The sequence below is a fragment of the Sinocyclocheilus grahami genome, unplaced genomic scaffold (assembly GCF_001515645.1).
Source record: "Sinocyclocheilus grahami isolate Dianchi unplaced genomic scaffold, SAMN03320097.WGS_v1.1 scaffold273.1, whole genome shotgun sequence".
Classification (NCBI taxonomy): domain Eukaryota; kingdom Metazoa; phylum Chordata; class Actinopteri; order Cypriniformes; family Cyprinidae; genus Sinocyclocheilus; species Sinocyclocheilus grahami.
Genome location: NW_015505452.1, coordinates 1018874 through 1041383, shown reverse-complemented (window position 1 = coordinate 1041383; position 22510 = coordinate 1018874). Strand labels below are relative to the sequence as shown.

At 36.1% G+C, this 22510-nt stretch overlaps 1 protein-coding gene across 1 annotated transcript; it reads left to right on the top strand.

Annotated features, from left to right (window-relative positions):
- Positions 1-6841: 6841 nt before the first annotated feature.
- On the top strand, positions 6842-21600 carry LOC107599851 (thioredoxin domain-containing protein 12-like). The gene is made up of 7 exons (XM_016291555.1): positions 6842-7055; positions 7556-7616; positions 8446-8498; positions 18278-18351; positions 18594-18663; positions 19046-19129; positions 20703-21600. The coding sequence occupies exons 1-7, from the start codon at positions 6953-6955 to the stop codon at positions 20780-20782; spliced, it is 525 nt and encodes a 174-aa protein (XP_016147041.1). The 5' UTR covers positions 6842-6952; the 3' UTR covers positions 20783-21600.
- The last annotated feature ends 910 nt before the right edge of the window (positions 21601-22510 follow it).

Here is a 22510-nt window from a genome sequence, read left to right as displayed (position 1 = left end):
ATTCTTGATTGCTGAATTTCAACATAATCAAAACGTCACATATTATATTATGTTTTCCACCCAACAGAACTCAAACTGCGCTCACGGTGCTGTTCTAAATATTGATGAGGTAAACGTATAATCCATTTCCCCAGTTCTTCTGTTTGTTGGCTGTTTATTCTTCTGTTGGTTAGTGTCTTTTGTCTGTTACACTGACATAGCTTACATTGACATATATCTTTGTAGAATGAATGCCTACAGAGAATTCTAGAAGATCTTCATTACTATCGGGAGACATTTAGAGCCTACTCCAAACCAGAGCTCACCAAATCTGTAGTTAGGAGCATTGATGAACTCATGCAGGTAAAATAAGCCAATCAAGCAAACACAAACAGCTTTCTATAATTATACTGTTGATTGCAAGGCTCTTTTTCACTTTCTTTTTTATGTTGTTATAGAACTGCTTCTCTGTCTCTGCGATGGACAACTCTCTGGCCAAGGTAAAGCAGATTATAATTTATTGATAATACACTCTAAAAAATGCTGGGTTAAATATAACCCAGCGCTGGGTCAAAACAACCCAGCACTGGGTCAAAACAACCCAACCGCTGGGTCAAAACAACCCAACCGCTGGGTCAAAACAACCCAACCGCTGGGTCAAAACAACCCAACCGCTGGGTCAAAACAACCCAACCGCTGGGTCAAAACAACCCAACCGCTGGGTCAAAACAACCCAACCGCTGGGTCAAAACAACCCAACCGCTGGGTCAAAACAACCCAACCGCTGGGTCAAAACAACCCAACCGCTGGGTCAAAACAACCCAACCGCTGGGTCAAAACAACCCAACCGCTGGGTCAAAACAACCCAACCGCTGGGTCAAAACATCCCAATAGCTGGGTTTGTCCCTTTTTAACCCAGCATTTTTTAGAGTGTAGGCATGTAACGTTTTAAGTGCATTCATTTGGCCTCTGTGATGCTCTCGTGTTGAAGTATGATTACGTATATATTTTTTCAGGTGTCCATGGATCATCAAAAATCTTTTCAAGAACGGCTGCAGCTGTGCAAAGTCCTACAGGGTTTCAACCTTCGAACAATTACAATAAATCGTGTTTTCAACTACATTTTGTCAAAGTAGCAAACTAGCAGTTGTTACAGGCCAAGCACCCTTTCGTTTACTGTCATAAAAAGCAATGGTTATTTATTAGTAAGTTATTTATTGTATTTAAACATTATTTATTAATGCAATAATGTATGCTATTTATTTTCTGTGAACTTGATTTGTTTGTTGTTGTTTTATTAAAGGCGACCATGCACTTCAGCATAACCTCGTCGTAGTCATGCTTTGTTTTATACATAATATATACAGTAATAAGATGTAATTAGTTCATAATATAACATATATACTTTGTCTTATATGAATTGTTGGTTGCTTGGGAGAAAATAGCAAAGAAAATTGCTTTAATATTGCAAACAGTTTTTTGTTTACCTAAATAATCGAGACGGCAAATAAGGAAAGTGATCGTTCAGGTTATCCTTTCTTTTGGTTTCATATGCAAGCCAATGCTTAATGACCACAAAACAATTGCTGGCATCACATAAGAGGAAGTATCCAAACACTGGATTACTACAGTGTAATTCCAAGAAACATTTCCAGTAATATAACAACATTTTAGAATATTCTTATTTCATTCTAGCCATAAAAGACAGAAAAAAATTAAGGGATCAAAAAACAGTTTTTTCCAAGGTGCCAAAAGGTGAAAATTAATGTGAACAAAATCATCTGCAAATGGAACTTGGACTGCTCCCTCTGATTCTTCCAAAGAAATGGTTATTATGCCCAACTGTATTTCTGAATTTGTTTGAGGAGTTACAAAGTTTGAAACTAACAGGTCTAAATGTTTCTTGGACTGTGCTCACCTGAACTGAAATAACATCAAACTGGAACTCATAACTTCATGCTACAAACAAACAAAAAATTGGGAGGGTTTATACAACGTGACTGTCTGAAGCTTTAAATAGCATTCTGCAAAATACAAAAAAAAAAAAAAAACGTGTACTGAGTTTTAAATTATGGGAGGCACTTCTGGTTTGGGGAAATTCCACTCAAAAAGACCAAAACAACCATTTCAAATAATAAGGTTGCATTACAAATAATCTGGATCCGTCAATTTGACAGAATGAGATGTACATTTTCCTTCATGATTCATATTCAGATGTCAGGAGAATAACGTAATGCTTGGTATTTTAATGGGTATATCCACAAAGAGCTTTCTTTTTCCTAATTGTTTTCCCCCTTCCTATTCCACTGTAACAATATGAAACAAGACAAGATATACTGTGCATTTGTGGTCTTTTTTTCACTTTTAATCAGGAGTGTTCACTGGAATGTTACTAAAAAAAGGTCAATACAATATTTGCTATATGTCAAAATGATGGAAATCACTTTGAAATATTATCACGTGATCACTTTCATTCTATTATTATTATAATTTTTTTTTTTTTTAGATTTATGTTTGGCATTTGTGCCTGCACAGATCAGAGCTGACAGGAAGCAAAGTGGGAGAAAGATAGGGGGCAGGATCGGCAGGGGCGGACTTAGTGATTTGGGGGCCCTATAAGTAAATTTCCGGTATGGGCCCCAACACAATATGCTCTTTTACGCCTAACCCTTATTTTGCTCGCTCTCTCTCTCATAGGTTATAGCTATAATTAGTTTATTTATCCCCTCCACAATTTAAATATATAATTAGTCAACCTGATGCTGTTCTAAAGCCATATTAGGCTACTTTATTTTTTTCGGATCACAAAAGAAGACATTATAAAAGAAAAGGTTGCACTTGTACATTTAATGAACTATAAACTTCTTCAATATTTTCACAAAAAAGATTCAAATGTCATAAAAATGTCCCATGCAACTCGTTCCATATTCCGAGTGTTCTTCAGGCATACAGTAGGGTTTGCTGAGAAACAAATTCGAAAATGCAATCTGTTCTCGAAAATCTCCTGTCATCGCATTCGTGCAGTTAGACGAGTACGCGGCAGTTCGCGTTGGTGCGCCAAAGCACACAATAATCAAGCGAGTTACTTTGAAACATCAAGACAAATAAAATCATGACACAAAATACAATCTCTGCGGTTAATATATCCGTTCTGAGAAGGTCAGACAGTATTATACCACCTAGAAAGTGCTACTTCTATAATCTACTTCTACATCTACTTCTTCCGTTAATCAATGAAGCTGTCTGCACTGCACAATGAATTTCTTATTTACATTGTATCTACACGTTGTTATAATGAGAAGATTCGCGAGCTTGCAGAACTCAGCACCTGACAAAAACTAGGCATTTCAAGCGGTGAGTGAACATTTGAGGCTTTCCATAACACAAATACACACCGGAGCGTTTGGTAAATACGTTTCGCCAGTATCAGATGGGGCCCCCTGATTCCTCAGGGCCCTAAGTGGCCGCTTACTTCGCTTGTTGGTTAAGTCCGCCCCTGAGGATCGGGAAGGGATTCGAACTTGGGCAGTAGCGCTGTATATATGTCCAGTTATGACATTTTGATTAAACATTACAAGGTCAGAATAATTTTTTTAAAAATTGAAACATAGGCTACACACAGATGAATTGTTCAAAGTAAGATCTATAATAATAGAAAATCGAAAATTTAGAAAAAAATATTTAGTGCCACTTGTTTTTGTAATTCAGTGCTAGGCAATATAAGGAGCCTATAGTGTTATACATATATATTTAATGAAAAAATAAACAACTTCGCTTATTTGCAATGTCAATAATTGTGGAAATGCAGGGGTCCATAAAATGTGACTCATCTGATGTCATCATCGCGCGAAAATGGCCATAACGAATAAAGAAAAGACAGAAGTCTTAGCTAAAATTTTGCTAAAGTTCATAGTAGAGTCATTCCACGAAACTGGTACGATTTGAGTCCCTCTGACCTTTTTAAGTGTATTTTATCTATTGGGTCCCCAAAATCTATTTTTAAAAGCTTTTTGTATTAATTGAAATGTCTCCTTTAATAAGGTTTAAAAACATGACATACATTTTATCTTTATATTAGAAATGATCTTGTTTTTTTCAGTTGACACCACCTATTTTGTCATGTCCCTCATGGCCTTCTATAAAAGTGTACTTGGGATATGAATAATAAAATTAGAAAAAAGTCCATACATTTTGCCATTCTCATAAACAGCACTTCACTTATTCCACATTTTGTTGTTATTCCAAAATGGATTAAATTCATTATTTTCTACAAACATACCCCATAATGACAAGGTGAAAGAATTTTGTTTGAAATCTTTCCTATTTTTGAAAAATAGGAACCTTATTTTTGAAACCTTTTTTAAAAATAAAAATAAACGGGGAAAAAAATCACATGTACATAAGTATTGCCATGACACTCAAAATAGAGCTCAGGTGCATCCTGTTTGCACTGATCATCCTTGAGATGTTTCTACAACTTGATTGGAGTCGACCTGTGGTAAATTCAGTTGATTGGACAGGATTTGGAAAGGCACACAACTGTCTATATAAGGTCCCACAGTTAACAGTGCATGTCAAAGCACAAACCAAGCCATAAAGTCCAAGGAATTGCCTGTAGATCTCCAAGACAAGATTGTATCAAGGCACAGATTTCGGGAAGGATACAGAAAAATTTCTGCTGCATTAAAGGTTTGCAGAAGCATGTAGTCTACGTTACTCTTAGTGGAAGAAGTTTGAAACAACCAGGGCTGCGTTTCCCAAAAGCATTGTATGCTTAAGTTGATTGTAGCTCCATTGGTTTCAATGGGTCTACGATGTACCTAAGTTTATGATGCTTTTGGGAAATGCAGCCCAGGACTCTTCCTAGAGCTGATGGCCTTCTGGCCAAACTGAGCAATCGATGGGGAAGGGCTTTGGTTAGACTGGTGACCAAGAACCTGATGGTCACTCTAGTTGAACTCTATGATCATATGTGGAGACAGGAGAACCCTACAGAAGGACAAACATCACTGCAACACTCCACTGATCTGGGCTTTATGGCAGTGTGGCAGGACTCAATCCTTTCTTCAGTGAAGACACATGAAAACACACTTGGAATTTGCAAAAAAGCACCCAAAGAACCCTAAGATTGTGAGAAACAAGATTATCTGGTCTGCTGAACCTCAATTCCAAGCATCATGTTTGGAGGAAACCAGGCACTGCTCATCACCTGCAGAGTAACAGCCCAACCGTGAAGTGTGCTGGTAGCAGCCTCATGCTGTGGGGCTGTGTGTTCAGCGGCAGGGACTGACGGACTCCTCAGAGTAGAAGAAAAGCTCAACACAGCAAAATATAGAGATAGCCTTAATGAAAACCCTGTCCAGAGCATTCAGAACTTCAGACTGGGCAAAAGGTTCACCTTCCAACAGGACAATAACCCTAAACACACAGCCAAGATAACAAAGGAGTGGCTACGGGACAACTCTGTGAATGTGCTTGAGTGGCCCAGCCGGGCTTTATGGTGGTGTGGCAGGACTCAATCCTTTCTTCAGTGAAGACACATGAAAACACACTTGGAATTTGCAAAAAAGCACCTAAAGAACCCTAAGATTGTGAGAAACAAGATTATCTGGTCTGCTGAACCTCAATTCCAAGCATCATGTTTGGAGGAAACCAGGCACTGCTCATCACCTGCAGAGTAACAGCCCAACCGTGAAGTGTGCTGGTAGCAGCCTCATGCTGTGGGGCTGTGTGTTCAGCGGCAGGGACTGACGGACTCCTCAGAGTAGAAGAAAAGCTCAACACAGCAAAATATAGAGATAGCCTTAATGAAAACCCTGTCCAGAGCATTCAGAACTTCAGACTGGGCAGAAGGATCATGATGCTTCTGCCCATCTCGGAGGTTGAGGAGCCCAGTGCGGAAGCTGGAGGAGCTGAACACGCAGTGCCAGCTGAAGCTTGGGCTCTGATCCTCTGGGGTGGGTGGGGCCTTACAATTTTATTATTTTCTTTTTTCTTGATAGCAATACAGATTCATATGGAAGCCCATTTCCGCAACTGAATAAAAAATAAAAAAGGTAATTGCGACTTTTTATATCACAATTTTTACTTTTTTTCTCAATTTCGTGATACAAACTCGCAATTCTGACTTTTTTTTGCAGAATTGCATGATATAGACTAAACTCGCAAGTTAAAAAGTCATAATTGTGAGATATAAACTCGCAATTCTGAGAAATAAAGTCAGAATTGCGTGATATAAACTCACAATTCTGATTGTGATATGAGTTTATATCTTGCAATTCGGACTTTATAATTTTATAATTATAATTGTGACTTTATAATTGTGAGACTTTATAATTGTGAGTTATAAAGTCAGAATTGTGAGATATAAACTCGCAATTCTGAGAACATATTTATATCACGCAATTCTGACTTTATAACTCACAATTGTGAGTTTATATCAAGCAATTCTAAGAGAAAAAAGTCAGAATTGTGAGATAAAAAGTCGCAATAACCTTTTTTTAAAGGGGTCATATGATGCGATTTCAAGTTTTCCTTTCTCTTTGGAGTGTTACAAGCTGACTGTAGATAGATAAGATCCCTGAAGTTGCAAAGACTAAAGTCACAAACCCAAAGAGATATTCTTTATCAAAGTTAAGACTCTGCCACGCCCTCCTTAAACGTCTCGTTCTAACACGCCCCCATATATCTACCTGAAAAATAATTTGTTTTTTGAACATTAAAGCATGTCAACATATTCTGTTACACCAAATACACAAAATAAAGATCTTTAAAAAAGCATCATATGACCCCTTTAAATTTTTTATTCAGTGGCGGAAACGGGCTTCCGCAAGATATACAGTAGGTGGCGGTAATACTCCTGAGGAGTGAACGGCCATTGAACAAAAAGAAGAAGCAGAAGAAGAAGAAGAAGTCATCAACGCTCTCCTTCTGTCCGTCGCATCCAGGCAGCTCAAGGCTAACGACCCTCTGAATGAAAATGCCGTCGTCTTTATTCAACATTCCCTTGGTTTCTTTTATACTGGTTTTTATTGCGTCACATTTCGGAGAGGTGTTCGCCGATGGTAAAGGACGAGGTAAAAATGTTTATAAATTTAGACATTGGATCAAATAATCCCTATTAACGCTAGCCATGCTAGACCACCGGCTTCTGACCCGGAACGCGGAGCTAATGTAACGTTAACCCCCGATTGACCGAAATAAATCTCAGTAAGGCTAAATGTCTACTGCTAAAATACAATATTATATCTATTCCTGTATTAGTGAAAGAGTATGTTTTATTAAAGGTTGAGCTCATTATAAACCTCAGTTGATGGGATTTTGCGCCGCAATTAAGACTAGTGATCATAAATGATCAGATGTATTTAGATGTAAAATTATGCACTTTGACTGACGTGCCTCTGTCATGGCATTGTGTATTGGACGAAAGACTATGATGAGATCTCTGATCACAGGTGCATTGTTGCAGATCTCTTTGTTCTGTGGTTGTAGTCGTGGCTTGTTCCAACAGGTACACTTGTTCCTAACCGGATGTAACATGTTAAATATCTATAATGGACTTGTATGTGCATTCAAGGATTTGGGGACCATATTAACTGGAGGAGCCTTGAAGATGGGAAGAAGGAGGCAGAAGCAAGGTACATATGGCATAATCTTGTCCTTCAATATTCTTTGTAATGTTACTTTGTAACATTGTAGTTTAGGTATTTCTATAAAAGGTAGGCCTATGCCAGACTTTAATTAACTGGTCAGGTTCAGGCACTTAACCCTATAAAGCCTGCTGTATCATATTTGAAAAACACATTTCAAAGGGTTTAACAGCAGGATCAAAAATTTGCTGAAAAAACAAAAACAGTTGTACACAATCTACTACATGGCTCCTGTCATCTGATTGGTAGTTTATACTTTTTAAAACAAATAAAATGCATTTTACAGGTGGTAATATGTATTTATTTATCTTTTGCTGTCAAGTCTTTACTGAGTTACTTACTAACACATATTATTGGTAGACATAGAGTGGCGATATAGAGCATATTATGCAATTAGCTATACTGTAATATCTAATTGATTCACATTACAGTCTATTAGAATTTCATCTTACTTTTTCTCCCATGTATATATCTATATTTGCACCATTTTTTTTTCTTTCCTCGAATATGAACAACATATTCTCCTTTATTATGCTATGTAAGCCATAAGAGCCCAGTGTATCAAATGTGATACTCAACAAAATATTTTTTTAGATAGCTATTTAGTATTTACAGGGTTAATTTATTATTATTATTATTATAATTTGATTATTTACACAATGGCAAGCAAATTACCAGGATCCCTAGCAGAATGGAATTATGCTGAGTGTTGTTCCATGAGATACTGCGAGTTATCTTGTTGTTATCTTGAAACGTTTGCTTTTGAATGAATTGTTTTAAAAGTGATTTAACAAATGTAATTCTGATCTCGTTCCAGTGGACTCCCTCTGATGGTCATTATTCACAAGACTTGGTGTGGAGCCTGTAAAGGTATGATGCTGGTCTATATAATGAATATCTGTCATAAGAACTGAAATACAATATTTTTTTATTATTATTATTATTTTTTAATATTGTTAAATACAAACAGTAATACTGTTATGTAAATTACTACAATTTAAAATGATATATACAGTGCTTAATTTGAGCTGGATCCTGTCGGATCCTGTTCCGGAAATGTCAGATTTTGGATTTTTGCATTCCGGTAATTGTTTTTAAGGATCCGGCATTAGAGCATATGTTTATGTATTTGGAGGTTATTGGTCCTCAACATATTTTTGACCGTGACCAGTCAGCTTTCTTAAGTTCAAACTTGCTCTCATTGATTGGTGCTTAGCCTACTGCTTATTGTTTTGTGAGCAGCCTAACATTTGGAGAGAGTGTAATAATACCAGAAATAATACTAAATAAAGTTAAATATTATATTGTATAAACATTATAAACATGGCTATATGTTAGTATAGCTCACTCTAAAACAAATCATATAAATGTAATGGTATTCAGAACAGAACAAGAATGAAATAAAAAAATATATAAACCTAAAGAAACCAAAACAAAGTGAAACTGAAAGTACCAGGTGTTACTGGGCTCACATAGGGCCTACCTCTTATTTGACACAAATCCTAATGTTTCCATATTCGCAATGTATTTGAATGAAACTATTATTTATAATGTAGAGGTTTTGTACTTCACGTGCGTTCGTATATCGACAGAAATATCCTCTTCACATGAGCAAAAATGTGCTTGGCATACAAAGTGGACCAGTTATACCACGGACTATATATATACTATATTTTTGGTTGACTGTATTTTATTTTGATAATGAACATACTGCGATGTCAAGTTTGAGTTACGAATATGTGGTGTGTGTGTGTGTGTGCGTGAACAGCTGAAACATAAAATTAGAGCCCGACCGATATATCGTTTTGCCGATATTATCGGCCGATATGAGCCTGTTTCGCCGATATATCGGTATCGGCGAATATGCCGCCAATATGCTGCCGATATGAAATTTTTTTTTTTTTACAGAACATATAACACAGCTAAAATGCTTGAAATGGTGTAATTACTTAGTTTGTCCAGCAGAGTGCACTCTATTGTTTGCTACTGCAGACCTGGATGAAACACTTTAAAGCTTAGTCTATGGAAAACCATTGAAACTTTGAACGGCCATATCTCCGTAACAGCGCTGCCAATCCGCACCAAATTCGGGGCATCTCTTCAGCTCGAGGAACCCTCTCGAACGCGAATCGAGTGTACTTCTAGAGGCCCACTTTCGAATGAGACCACACCACATTCAAAGGGCATTAAAGTGCGCGAGAAGTGAATTTATATTAGGGATGCATCGAATGTTCGTCGTCAACCACAGTGTGGAAGCATTTAAACTGTCGGAGAAAGACGCAAAAATCGTTACAAGCACCAACAGCGAGAGACTGTTTAGTGCTGCAGCGCATGTCTTCGATGAGAAGAGGAAGGGGTGATTGTTGCTGGTTACTGTATGATGATTGAAATCGGGAAATGGCCTTAAACAATTAGTAAATAAACTGCAGAACGTTATGTTTTCTAATACACGCACGCATTGCATGTATTTTGACAGCGCTGCACGAACTCTCAGCAGATCTGCTTGTTAACCAGGGTTCAAAGTCCAAAGCGCGAGGAAAATCTATGCTGATACAGTCGTCAGTTGCTCAGTCACATTTTTATGAATTTTTACAAGGCATGTGACAATGCGATACGTATGACGAATCCGTAATGAGACTCATTTATAAATCTATTGTCAGCAAAAATAAGCATTGAGGTCTTCCTGCGCGTTTCCACCAAAATATAAGTTGAGAAAAAGCAAGAACTCTTATCAACATTCATAAATGTTAGTATTGTAATTTTACTGTTGTTCTGTAAAATAAAATAAAAAGTAAGACAATAATAATGATGATAATCATTACAACAGCTCTATTTTAATACATTTATTATAACATTCACACATAGAGTTCAAATTAGGATCTGTAATATTTTCTAATGTTTTAAGAAGTCTTTTCTCAGCAAGGCTGCTTTTAATTGTACAGTAAAAAACAAACAAAAAAAAACATGCCTGATTCAAGAAGGGGGTCTGATGGCCAAAAATAATTATATTACTAACTTATTAATTTTAAGTTAAATTGTGCTTTGTTGGTATAGTGTCTGCTAGAATGTTAAAAATGTTCAGTGTTAAATATTTTTAAATTGTTTATTTGTAATTGATTTTTTTTTTTTTGAAAAGCAAAACAAAACAGTAAAAAGCACATTTTGGCTTTTTAATTTATGCAATGGTGGAAAAAGGTATATGAAATAAATGCCCTGCCTCCATTACGTATCTCTGTCACGTCATTGTAAGTGTTTGATCACCACATTTGAGTGATCATTGCAAAAAAATTGTTTATGTGTATATATTCTGTTTATGTTTCTATATATGTTTCTATATATAGTCAAATGTTTGGACACACGAATGGGAAAGTGTCCAAACTTTTGACTGGTATTGTACTATAATATACACAAAGAATATCGGCCGATATATCGATATCTGCCTTTTTTTTACGCCATAATATCGGTATCGGTATCAGCCCCAAAAAACCCATATCGGTCGGGCTCTACATAAAATACATAATTTTTGGTCATAAAGATAAGAGTAAGACATCATTCGAAAGCACAAAGTGTTTACTTTTACTTTTGCACCCTCAAAATAACGACAGAACATTTGTGATTTTGTAAAATAAAGCAAGGATGCGCGTTTAATTAAAACTTATTTAAAGGGTTAGTTCACCCAAAATTGGGCTGTGTTTTACTCACCCCTGTGCCATCCTAGGTGTATATGACTTTCTTCTTTCAGACGAATCCAGTCGGAGTTATATAAAAAATGGTCTTTGATCTTTCAAGCTGTTTAATGCCACTCAGTGGGTGTTGCATGCATCAGTCCAAAATAAGTTAAATAAAAAGTGCCCATCCATTAAAAAAACATCTCACCCGGCTCTGGGGGGGTTAACATAGTCCTCCTGTAGCGAATCTATACGTTTTTGTAAGAAAAATATATGTTTTAAGAAGTCTTTTCTCAGCAAGGCTGCTTTTAATTGTACAGTAAAAAACAAACAAAAAAAAACATGCCTGATTCAAGAAGGGGGTCTGATGGCCAAAAATAATTATATTACTAACTTATTAATTTTAAGTTAAATTGTGCTTTGTTGGTATAGTGTCTGCTAGAATGTTAAAAATGTTCAGTGTTAAATATTTTTAAATTGTTTATTTGTAATTGATTTTTTTTTTTTTGAAAAGCAAAACAAAACAGTAAAAAGCACATTTTGGCTTTTTAATTTATGCAATGGTGGAAAAAGGTATATGAAATAAATGCCCTGCCTCCATTACGTATCTCTGTCACGTCATTGTAAGTGTTTGATCACCACATTTGAGTGATCATTGCAAAAAAATTGTTTATGTGTATATATTCTGTTTATGTTTCTATATATGTTTCTATATATAGTCAAATGTTTGGACACACGAATGGGAAAGTGTCCAAACTTTTGACTGGTATTGTACTATAATATACACAAAGAATATCGGCCGATATATCGATATCTGCCTTTTTTTTACGCCATAATATCGGTATCGGTATCAGCCCCAAAAAACCCATATCGGTCGGGCTCTACATAAAATACATAATTTTTGGTCATAAAGATAAGAGTAAGACATCATTCGAAAGCACAAAGTGTTTACTTTTACTTTTGCACCCTCAAAATAACGACAGAACATTTGTGATTTTGTAAAATAAAGCAAGGATGCGCGTTTAATTAAAACTTATTTAAAGGGTTAGTTCACCCAAAATTGGGCTGTGTTTTACTCACCCCTGTGCCATCCTAGGTGTATATGACTTTCTTCTTTCAGACGAATCCAGTCGGAGTTATATAAAAAATGGTCTTTGATCTTTCAAGCTGTTTAATGCCACTCAGTGGGTGTTGCATGCATCAGTCCAAAATAAGTTAAATAAAAAGTGCCCATCCATTAAAAAAACATCTCACCCGGCTCTGGGGGGGTTAACATAGTCCTCCTGTAGCGAATCTATACGTTTTTGTAAGAAAAATATCCATATTCAAAACGAAATAATCACTTTAATCTAGCTTGTGCCAACAGTTGTACACGGAAGCAGCTCCGGGCTGATGACGTATGAGTTCAGCGTTGCGCATGCAATGGTGAGTCTCGTGAAAACCAATGTCTGTTTACAGGATCAAAGGAAGCAAAGTTTCCTTACTTTAGCAAAGGAAAACAAGTCTCCTCTTGGCTTATATCGAAATCCTCTGACATTCTTCTTTACAAATCCTCGTTTTGTACTTCTAATTAGTGACCGTTGTTTTGTTTTGACCTCTCCGCTGCGTTTCCGCTTGCATCACTTCTGAGCGGCGCATGCGCAAAGCCAACCTCATACGTCATCCACCCGGAACTGCTTCCATTTACAACAGTGAGCGCTAGCTAGATTAAAGTGATACATTTGAATATGGATATTTTTCTTAAGAAACTGCATATTCACTACAGAAGGCCGTTCACCCCCCGGAGCCGTGTGAGACGGGTTTTTTAATGGATAGGCGCTTTTTATTTAACTTCTTTTGGACTGATGCATGTATATATTCTGTTTATGTTTCTATATATGTTTCTATATATAGTCAAATGTTTGGACACACGAATGGGAAAGTGTCCAAACTTTTGACTGGTATTGTACTATAATATACACAAAGAATATCGGCCGATATATCGATATCTGCCTTTTTTTTACGCCATAATATCGGTATCGGTATCAGCCCCAAAAAACCCATATCGGTCGGGCTCTACATAAAATACATAATTTTTGGTCATAAAGATAAGAGTAAGACATCATTCGAAAGCACAAAGTGTTTACTTTTACTTTTGCACCCTCAACCTATACTATGATTTTATGAATTTTGTTATTTTCAATGTATCTTAGAGATACATTTTCCTAAAATCATCCTGGCAACCCATTTTTGACCCAGGGTTTGAAGCTGTTGCCTAGTTAGGTTAATGCAGAAACTTTTTTTTTTAAATTATTGCTCAAAAATCAAGAACAGTACACACACAAAATAATACAACCATCAACATAAAAATTATTAAAAATAATAACAAAAAATTAAGTAAAAACAAATTAAGAAGAAGAAAAAAGGGGGGTGTTTAATACATTACAAACTGAAAAAATAAAATTGACACTTAAAATAAGAAAAGAGTTAGTCAGATAAAGCTTTTTTGTTCTGAGACAACTGGATCGATGAAAGGTATTGCTCAAATTCTTTTATAAAAACAAGAAAGAGAGGTCTGGAGTTTAAATATTTGCATCTATGGATGTGAAATTTATCAAGAAGCAAAATCAGATTCACTACATAAAACTGGTTCCTTTTAGATTGTTCATACTCTATAAAACCCAGTACTACGTCCTACGTTCCAAAATAGAATACATTCATTATAAAAGTTACTCCTAATGAAACTTAAAACATCTTGCCAAAATTTCTTTGTAAATGGACAGATCCAAAAGAGATGAACAGCCGTTTCAACCGAGTCATCACAAAAAGAGCAACTGGAGGAAATATCACTTTTGAATTTTTTTTATGTAATGCTTTGCAGGATAGAACTTATGAATTATTTTGTAGGATATCTCCTTTACTTTGTTAGTTAGTAAATAAGTATGAGGAAGCATCCATACTTTTTTCCAGCAGATGTTACCCACTGCATTATTCAAATAAGCAGTCACAGCTGGCAGAGTAATAATATTCTGCTGAAATAATGAACGGACTATCCTATTATTATTTTTGCATACATAATCTACCAACAAAAGTATCAACCAAATTAAGAGAAACCGGTGACAAAGGATGGGTACCTCTCAGTATAGCAACAACCGCTGATGGGATAGACCCCATAACTATGGAAAATAATTTTGTAGAGACTTGAATGTGATCTGAAAATTCTTTATCTGAAAATAACAACTGTAAGAAAGGCCGCGCAGTTAACTGAACAATCACATATGCGCAACTCCGGTGCAGACTGACATGCTTCAACACAACCTGAGTGCATGCAAATAAGCGACGAGCAGCGCTCCGTTCTCTTTCAAGCATACGTTTCGGGGTCTCACTATGGGATACGCCCCTTCCGCGTATTCCTAGAAGCCCTATTACATTACGCCAGCCCCATTTGGCTGGAAGACGTGATGTTGTGTCTGGGAGTGGCCTCCCCACCCCTCAGTATAAAGAGCACAACACAACGTCACCACGACATTCAAAAACCTCTTCTCGCTTCACACCAGAAGCCTACGAATTAGGTATACTTTTAACAAACTCCTGGACGAACAACTGGCCTCCATGCCATTTTTCGCCTGGCTCCTTCCATTTGCATTCCAGCCGATTGCAAGGACTGTTCGATATTACGATGGCTTCTTTCAGACGAATCCAGTCGGAGTTATATAAAAAATGGTCTTTGATCTTTCAAGCTGTTTAATGCCACTCAGTGGGTGTTGCATGCATCAGTCCAAAATAAGTTAAATAAAAAGTGCCCATCCATTAAAAAAACGTCTCACCCAGCTCTGGGGGGGTTAACAAAGTCCTCCTGTAGCGAATCTATACGTTTTTGTAAGAAAAATATCCATATTCAAAACGTAATAATCACTTTAATCTAGCTTGTGCCAACAGTTGTACACGGAAGCAGCTCCGGGCTGATGACGTATGAGGTCAGCGTTGCGCATGCGACGGTGAGTCTCGTGAAAACCAATGTCTGTTTACAGGATCAAAGGAAGCAAAGTTTCCTTATTTTAGCAAAGGTGGGATGGACCCCATAACAATGGAAAATTATTTTGGAGACAGGAAATTGAAAGTGATCTAAAAATTATTTTTATGAAAATAACAACCCTTGAGAGTTCATTAACTGACTGATCAACAGTATGTTTTTATCAAACCAACTCTAAAAAAAAAAAAAACATTACTGTTACTCCAAATAAAAAATCTGTGGGGTGAAAAGTTGTGCTTGAATATTAGCGACCAAGCCAAGAAATGAACGGACTATCCTATTATTATTTTTGCATACATAATCTACCAACAAAAGTATCAACCAAATTAAGAGAAACCGGTGACAAAGGATGGGTACCTCTCAGTAAAGCAACATCAGCTGATGGGATGGACCCCATAACAATGGAAAATTATTTTGGAGACAGGAAATTGAAAGTGATCTAAAAATTATTTTTATGAAAATAACAACCCTTGAGAGTTCATTAACTGACTGATCAACAGTATGTTTTTATCAAACCAACTCTAAAAAAAAAAAAAACATTACTGTTACTCCAAATAAAAAATCTGTGGGGTGAAAAGTTGTGCTTGAATATTAGCGACCAAGCCAAGAGAACCTGACTATGGAAAGCAGATAATGTAGCCGGTAGTTTTATCAATTTTATAGTTACACACAAGACGAAAATCAAGTCCACCAAATTGAAAGAAAACATAATTGGGAATAAAGTTACACAAAGACCCTGGGTTCTTTCTAAACCGTTTAAGCCAATTGATCTTAAAGGTGTAACTTGAAGTACTGAAATCCCCAAAATTAAGACCACCTATCACATGTGTTCGTTACAACAGATTTTCCAATATAATGTATTGAACACTTCCATAAAAAATTAAGAGTAGCTGGTCAGTACTTTTACCTAATTTTGGGTCCAGACTAGGGCTGCATTATGACAAAAATCCTAATTGTCGATTATTGCCTTGAAATTGTAATTGCGATTATTAATTACGATTATCACAATTTACATTGAATGATGTTTATACCATTGTTTGATGCAACTGCATGCCGTATTTTTATATGAAAATAAACAAGCTGAAAACACTCTAACCGAAAAACTTTTAGTGCTTTTCAATAGTATTAAGCCTCAAATGTCAACTATACATCGGTTTGGTTTCTTCTTTAAATTATAAAAAAAGTAAAAATATAAATGGTATTATAGTGTTATACTAAAATTAAAACAATGGAAAAACCCTTAAGATGACATGTAGAAATAAAAAAGCATCTTAAGCGTGCAGAATAACATAAGTGGACTTTGAACGATTAATTGCCGCTTTGAACGATTACGTAATTGTGGCATCCATAATTGTAATCGCGATTAGAAATTCGATTAATTGTGCAGCCCTAGTCCAGAGGAACAGACTGAGCGACATAAATAAGCCTCGGAAGGCCTTCTGCTTTTGTGAGAAATACCCTACCTCTCAAAGATAGATCCATTTGTAGCCACTGGTTAAATCTTTTCTGTGTTTTATCAATAAGGGCTTGGTAATTAAGATTACATCTTTCTTTCTGATCCTTAGTAATTAACACCTAGATAACAAATTATTTCTTTCACTGGGATATTATGGACAAAGGATTCATTACAGTCTTTAATGGCAAAAAGTTTGAATATTTAAGCATAAACCTGAAGCTTTAGAAAATTAATCAATAATATTTATTGCAAGTGGAATCTGCCTTTCATCTTTAAGAAAAAGGGTTGTGTCGTCAGCAAGCTGACCGATAACCACCTCTCTTTCAGCAATAGATACCCCTTTTAAACTGCTGGCTTTTATATGAGAACAAAGAATCTGAGCTGCAAGAAGAAAAAGGTCAGGGGAAATAGGCCAGCCCTGCCTAACGCCCCTCAATAATTCAAAACGACGAGTTGTTCCATGTTTTAAAATAACTGAACTACTACCGTTCGTATCTAAAGTTTTACGGAAAAAATGTCCAAATCCAAACTTTTCGAGACACTGAAAAATACATTTATGTTCCAACGTGTCGAACGCTTTATAGAAATCCAAAAAGAGAAGAAAGCTATCATCACTAATCAAACTGTAGTAATCTAAGACAGTAGTTCCCAACCCTGGTCCTGGAGGCACCCCAACACTGCACATTTTGCCTCCTTTCTCTGACACCAGTTTCAGGTCTTGGAGTCTCTACTAATGAGCTGATGACCTGAATCAGGTGTGATTGATTAAGGAGACATGCAAAACATGCAGTGCCTCCAGGACCTGGGTTGGGAACCACTGATCTAAGATATCAAAAACTAAACGTATATTATTTGAGGCATGTCTATTGTTGAGAAAACCAGACTGTGTAATATAAGAGCCAGAATTTTATAATCATTATTTAATAAACTCATTGGGCGCCAGTGTTCAATCAAAAGTAAATCTTTTTTTGGTTTGGGTATGAGGGTTATTATTCCTTGAGATACACTAGAAGGACGTTCATGGTTTTTGATACTCTCAGTGAAGACATTTAAAAGGAAAGGGGCAAGAATATCTGACAATTGTTTATAGAATTCTGCTGCAATGTCGTCATTGCCAGGTGATTTGTTACACTTAAGATGTTTGATAGAATCAACTACTTCTTCGAAGACTATATCTTGATCACAGCATTCTTTCTTAATGCAGAAACTTGTGAACGATGCTCTCTTATAAGTGTGACGTCATTTAATGTTCCGGGAACACTTAAGTTGTATTTTCAGTGTCGGTCACAGCGCCTTTTAATTGCTGTTTTGGATCCGGCAATTATTCATTTACAAATTAAGCACTGTATATATATATATATATATATATATATATATATATATATATATATATATTATAATTATTATTTTTTTCATCAAAAATGGTTGTGTTTGGTTGTGTTTTTGATGCATGAATGGCTTATTCTGTTACCTCGTAGTGTACAGATAATTTATGTTTTAAAAATAACTTTAGCTTTAAAGCCCAAGTTTGCTGAATCAAAGGACATCTCTGAGTTGGCTCACAACTTTGTCATGATTAACTTGGAGGTAAGGAGCTCCTCTTCTCATTATTTACTTTATGCTTTTCTCAAAATGCATATTTTAATTCCGTCAGAGAGGGGTAGATGGTTATAATGTGTTTTTGTTCCCCTGTATACATTTTCCCTGTAATATTTTCTTCTTTATTTTTTTTGTGTGGCTGAAACCACATGTAGTAATAAATACATATATTGTTAAGTAAGTGTGTTATTATATTTCACATTGTCATTACATGCCCCATGTGGCTATAGGATGAAGAGGAGCCAAAAGATGAGGCCTTCAGCCCAGATGGCGGATACATTCCAAGAATACTTTTCCTTGGTAGGTCATATACATAAACAAAAACCGCAAATGCGCTAGTTTAGAACATCAGCCATTGTTTAAAGGTAGACTCTTCCTTCAGATATTAGTGGCCTAATAAATGTCCATTTTTGTGGAGGTAAGAGTCAGTCACTTTATGGGTGTGGAAAAGTTTTTACCACATAACCAGAAGAATATGACTCCTTTTATCCCGGTAACCATCCTGTTACGGGACAGAATTGCAGAAACACATTACGGTTAAATAGTGTGATTCTACAATGCCACCATCAGTAGCATGACATTTTACTCTTGTGTGATGCTACATCCATACCTCAAGGTGTTAGTAAATGATCAAGGTGACTGTCACAACATAGATGGAAAAATTAGTTTTCTTCTTTTGTAGATCCCACTGGCAAAGTCCACTCTGAGATCACGAACAAGAATGGGAACCCCAGCTACAAGTACTTCTACAGCAATGCAGATCAAGGTAAGAAATTCCAAGAAAAAGAACATTTAAAAAGACAGACACACACACATTTTATTTATTTATTATCGCCCACTTTTTTTTTTTAGCAGCGCTGTTTTTGGAAGTATTTTTACCTTTCATATTTCCCATGGTGATTTAAAAAAGTCTTTGTTACAGCGTTAACTAAACCAACCAGCTGCAAGTGAATCACAAATTTACTAATTTTATTTGACGTATTTGAAAATCAGACAAAAAGACTGTGTAATTAACACTTTACCGAAGTAAAGAACTACAATCCCATGAACCATTGCGAATAGCTATGTTTCCATCCACCTATTTTTACGTGTATTTTGAAATCGCATAAAAAACGTTGGATGGAAACACCAAGATGTGCATAAATTCTAAAAATGCGCATTAAAAAAACGTATGCGCACAATTGAGTAGGATAAATTTATCCGATAAGAAAAAATGTGCATAAACGACGATGGAAACACATTTACCGAATAAATTCCTCAATGCGCATCGGAAAAGTCATGTGACTTTGCACGATGGGACGAGATAACTTGACTAACCATTGGACCGATCGCGCTGCACAGCTTCTGAAATGTTATGTTGTTACATGACTGCGTTCCCAATCAGCAGCATCCACCTCCGAAAGCAATGACCTTTTATTGTGTTTCATCTGCTCTCTCTGAGGTGCACGTTTTTTATCAAATATGAAAATGATTAAATTCAGTGGCTTCTCCTAGTTTACTTAGTGATATTTAGTGCCAGTTTACCAGAAAGTGACTATTTTGTTCTCTTTGACTCGTTGGATGGAACGGTGCTTTATTATCAAATGTTTTATGCGATACTCCAGTTTTGCACATAAGTTTCATTCAAATCTTTGGATGTATGAATGTATATCTATTATATAGAACTATCCATTTAAAGTTGTTGACCTTTGTACCTATAACAATACAATATAGTTTAAGTTTATTGCAAAATATGCGCATATATTTAATTGTTTTGAGAGCGTGGTAGACCGACTCGATTTATGATGCTTCATGGGAGTGGGCGGAGCTCAGCGATCATCTGGCGCGATTTGATCACGGCGACTCTCTGGTGGAGATTTCTTTACAGCCCAATAGGTAATGCAGTTTTTCACAAGGGATTCTGCTGTTAAACCCTATTATTTAAAGCATAACTTCAATAATGCAAAGTGATGGTGTCAACAGGTCTGCCTTTAAAGGTTTCTGAGTTCATGTTTAAAAATGAATTTCCCTATGGAGAAAACAAATGGCATTTTACTTCTGGAATCTGACTGTTGCACCCTGTAGAATAGGAACGCAATAGTTATGACGTAACATTTTGCTCAAATATTTTACAGTATTTTGAAAAATGTGATCATAAATAATGCAGTGTATTGACTTTCTGCTTTCTGTTTCTGCTGGCTTTGCTTCAAATGGCAAACTTTCCAATGGCAATGCAAAACAGGGCTGACTGTGTGTGCAGTCTGTTCTAAAGATGCATTTGAAAAACAAATGAGATTTTAGGTGCAATGTGAACAAAACTAGCGAGATGGCCCTTGACCACATTTCTCTTCTGTGTGCAGTTGTGGCTAGCATGAAGGAAGCTCAAGACAATCTGACTGGCGATACCTTCAGGACCCCTCACATCGGGGATGAACTCTAAGAAGAAGGGAAGAAGCGGCATGGAAAGATCTCAGCCAGAATACTGCATCACCTTACTGGCCACATTAGATCCATCCATCCATCTCCAACCTCAACTCCTCCTGCCATTTCATTTGATCTGCTATAGCACAAGACAAACTTCAAAAATGAAGGAATTTATAATGCGTTTACGGATTACATTTTAAAGTATCGCAGCTTGCGGTCGATTGGCTTATTACTTTGAGAACCAAAGCATACTTACTGTCCATGTCACATAAAGGGTGCTAAAAGTTTTTTTTTCATCTTGCATTTCAGAAATTTAAAGCTTACGTGTCCATATTGATTATTCATGTTGAAAACAATCGCCCCTCTTGACTGCATTCTTAAGGCACTCCATGTTTTTTAAGAAACATGCCAGTAAGGCAATGCTCATGTGCTTCCAAGCCATATCTTGCAAGCTGTGGTAATACTGATCCAGTTACACAGTCACTTTTATGAAGAGCTTTATAATCCCTAAACTGTACCCACCTAAAAACTATTATGTATGTTTTCATGAGCGTACCAGTTCTATTATGTTAAAAGTTATTAGAAATGCTAACAGCATCTCTTAAACTTGCCAAGTTTTAGTCCTCAATATATGGAGCCGGCTTTCATTTCAAAGACAGATTTTTACTATTGATAATACTTGTGAATTAATGCCTGTAATGTGAACTGATACTTTTTTCTTTTCTTTTTTTTTCTCTTTTGGGATTGAGGGGGAATTGTCCGTCTTCGCCATACTGTATTTTTTACCAATATGTAAAATGAGGCTACAAATAAAGTTGATATAAAATATTGGAATATAGTTATTTCAGTGTTAACTTGCACAGAGTAGAGTGAACAATATTTAAATCTATTTTATTTTAGCAATAAGTTTCCAAAAGGTACTTTAAGGAACTATCAAAATATCACCTGGTCTAATTAGTGCAACACTAACTTAATTATTTGCTGCATGGTGTTAAAACTGGATTTGAGCACATTAGAATTTAATCAAATTAAGTTGACAACCCATTTGTAAACCAAACAAACAAAAAGTGTTTCATATAAAAGGATCCCTAAACTACTGTTCAAAGGACTTAATAAGTAATGCTTTTTATTCATCAAGGATGCATTAAGTTTACCAAAAGTGACCGTAAAGACATGTATAATGTCACGAGATTTCTATTTCAAATAAATGCTGTTCATTTGAACCTATATGCAGCCTTGGTGAGATTTTATGAAAAAAAAAATAATAATTAAAATATCTTACTGGCCCAATTTTTTTTTTTTTTGGTAGTGTAAATGCATCTCAAAACTCTGTTTCATTTGTATTAATTAAAGGATAACTAACAATTTTTATATTCATATCCTACTTCCACATTATGGAGCTGTTTTGCCTGACAGGGCTCTTACACAAACCACAACCTCATGATTGTTGCTACAGCAGGGGGCAGTCATTTTCCAGATAGTCCTTTTGTTCCACTGTGAAACAGAAAATGGAAACTACTTTGCTATTGGTGGTGTTTACAGCAAGTCAAACCCCAGTGCAAAAACACCAAACAACATTCTGAGCATAATTCAATGCTGTTAAATAAGAATTAAATGGCATGCTGTGGTTTGAATTATAAACAGCAATCTTACCTGCCGTTGATAAGCTAAAAAACGATAAAATTCACAATGCAGTTTAATGCATGCATCCTTTTTCACCTTTAATAAATGTGAAAAACCAGGC

Excerpts from the sequence above, each read along its gene's own strand:
- LOC107599851 (XM_016291555.1), top strand. The coding sequence starts at position 6,953 with ATGAAAATGCCGTCGTCTTTATTCAACATTCCCTTGGTTTCTTTTATA. Across the intron at positions 7,617-8,445 it reads AAGAAGGAGGCAGAAGCAAG|TGGACTCCCTCTGATGGTCA; the intron begins GTACATATGGCA and ends ATCTCGTTCCAG. Across the intron at positions 18,352-18,593 it reads TTGTCATGATTAACTTGGAG|GATGAAGAGGAGCCAAAAGA; the intron begins GTAAGGAGCTCC and ends ATGTGGCTATAG.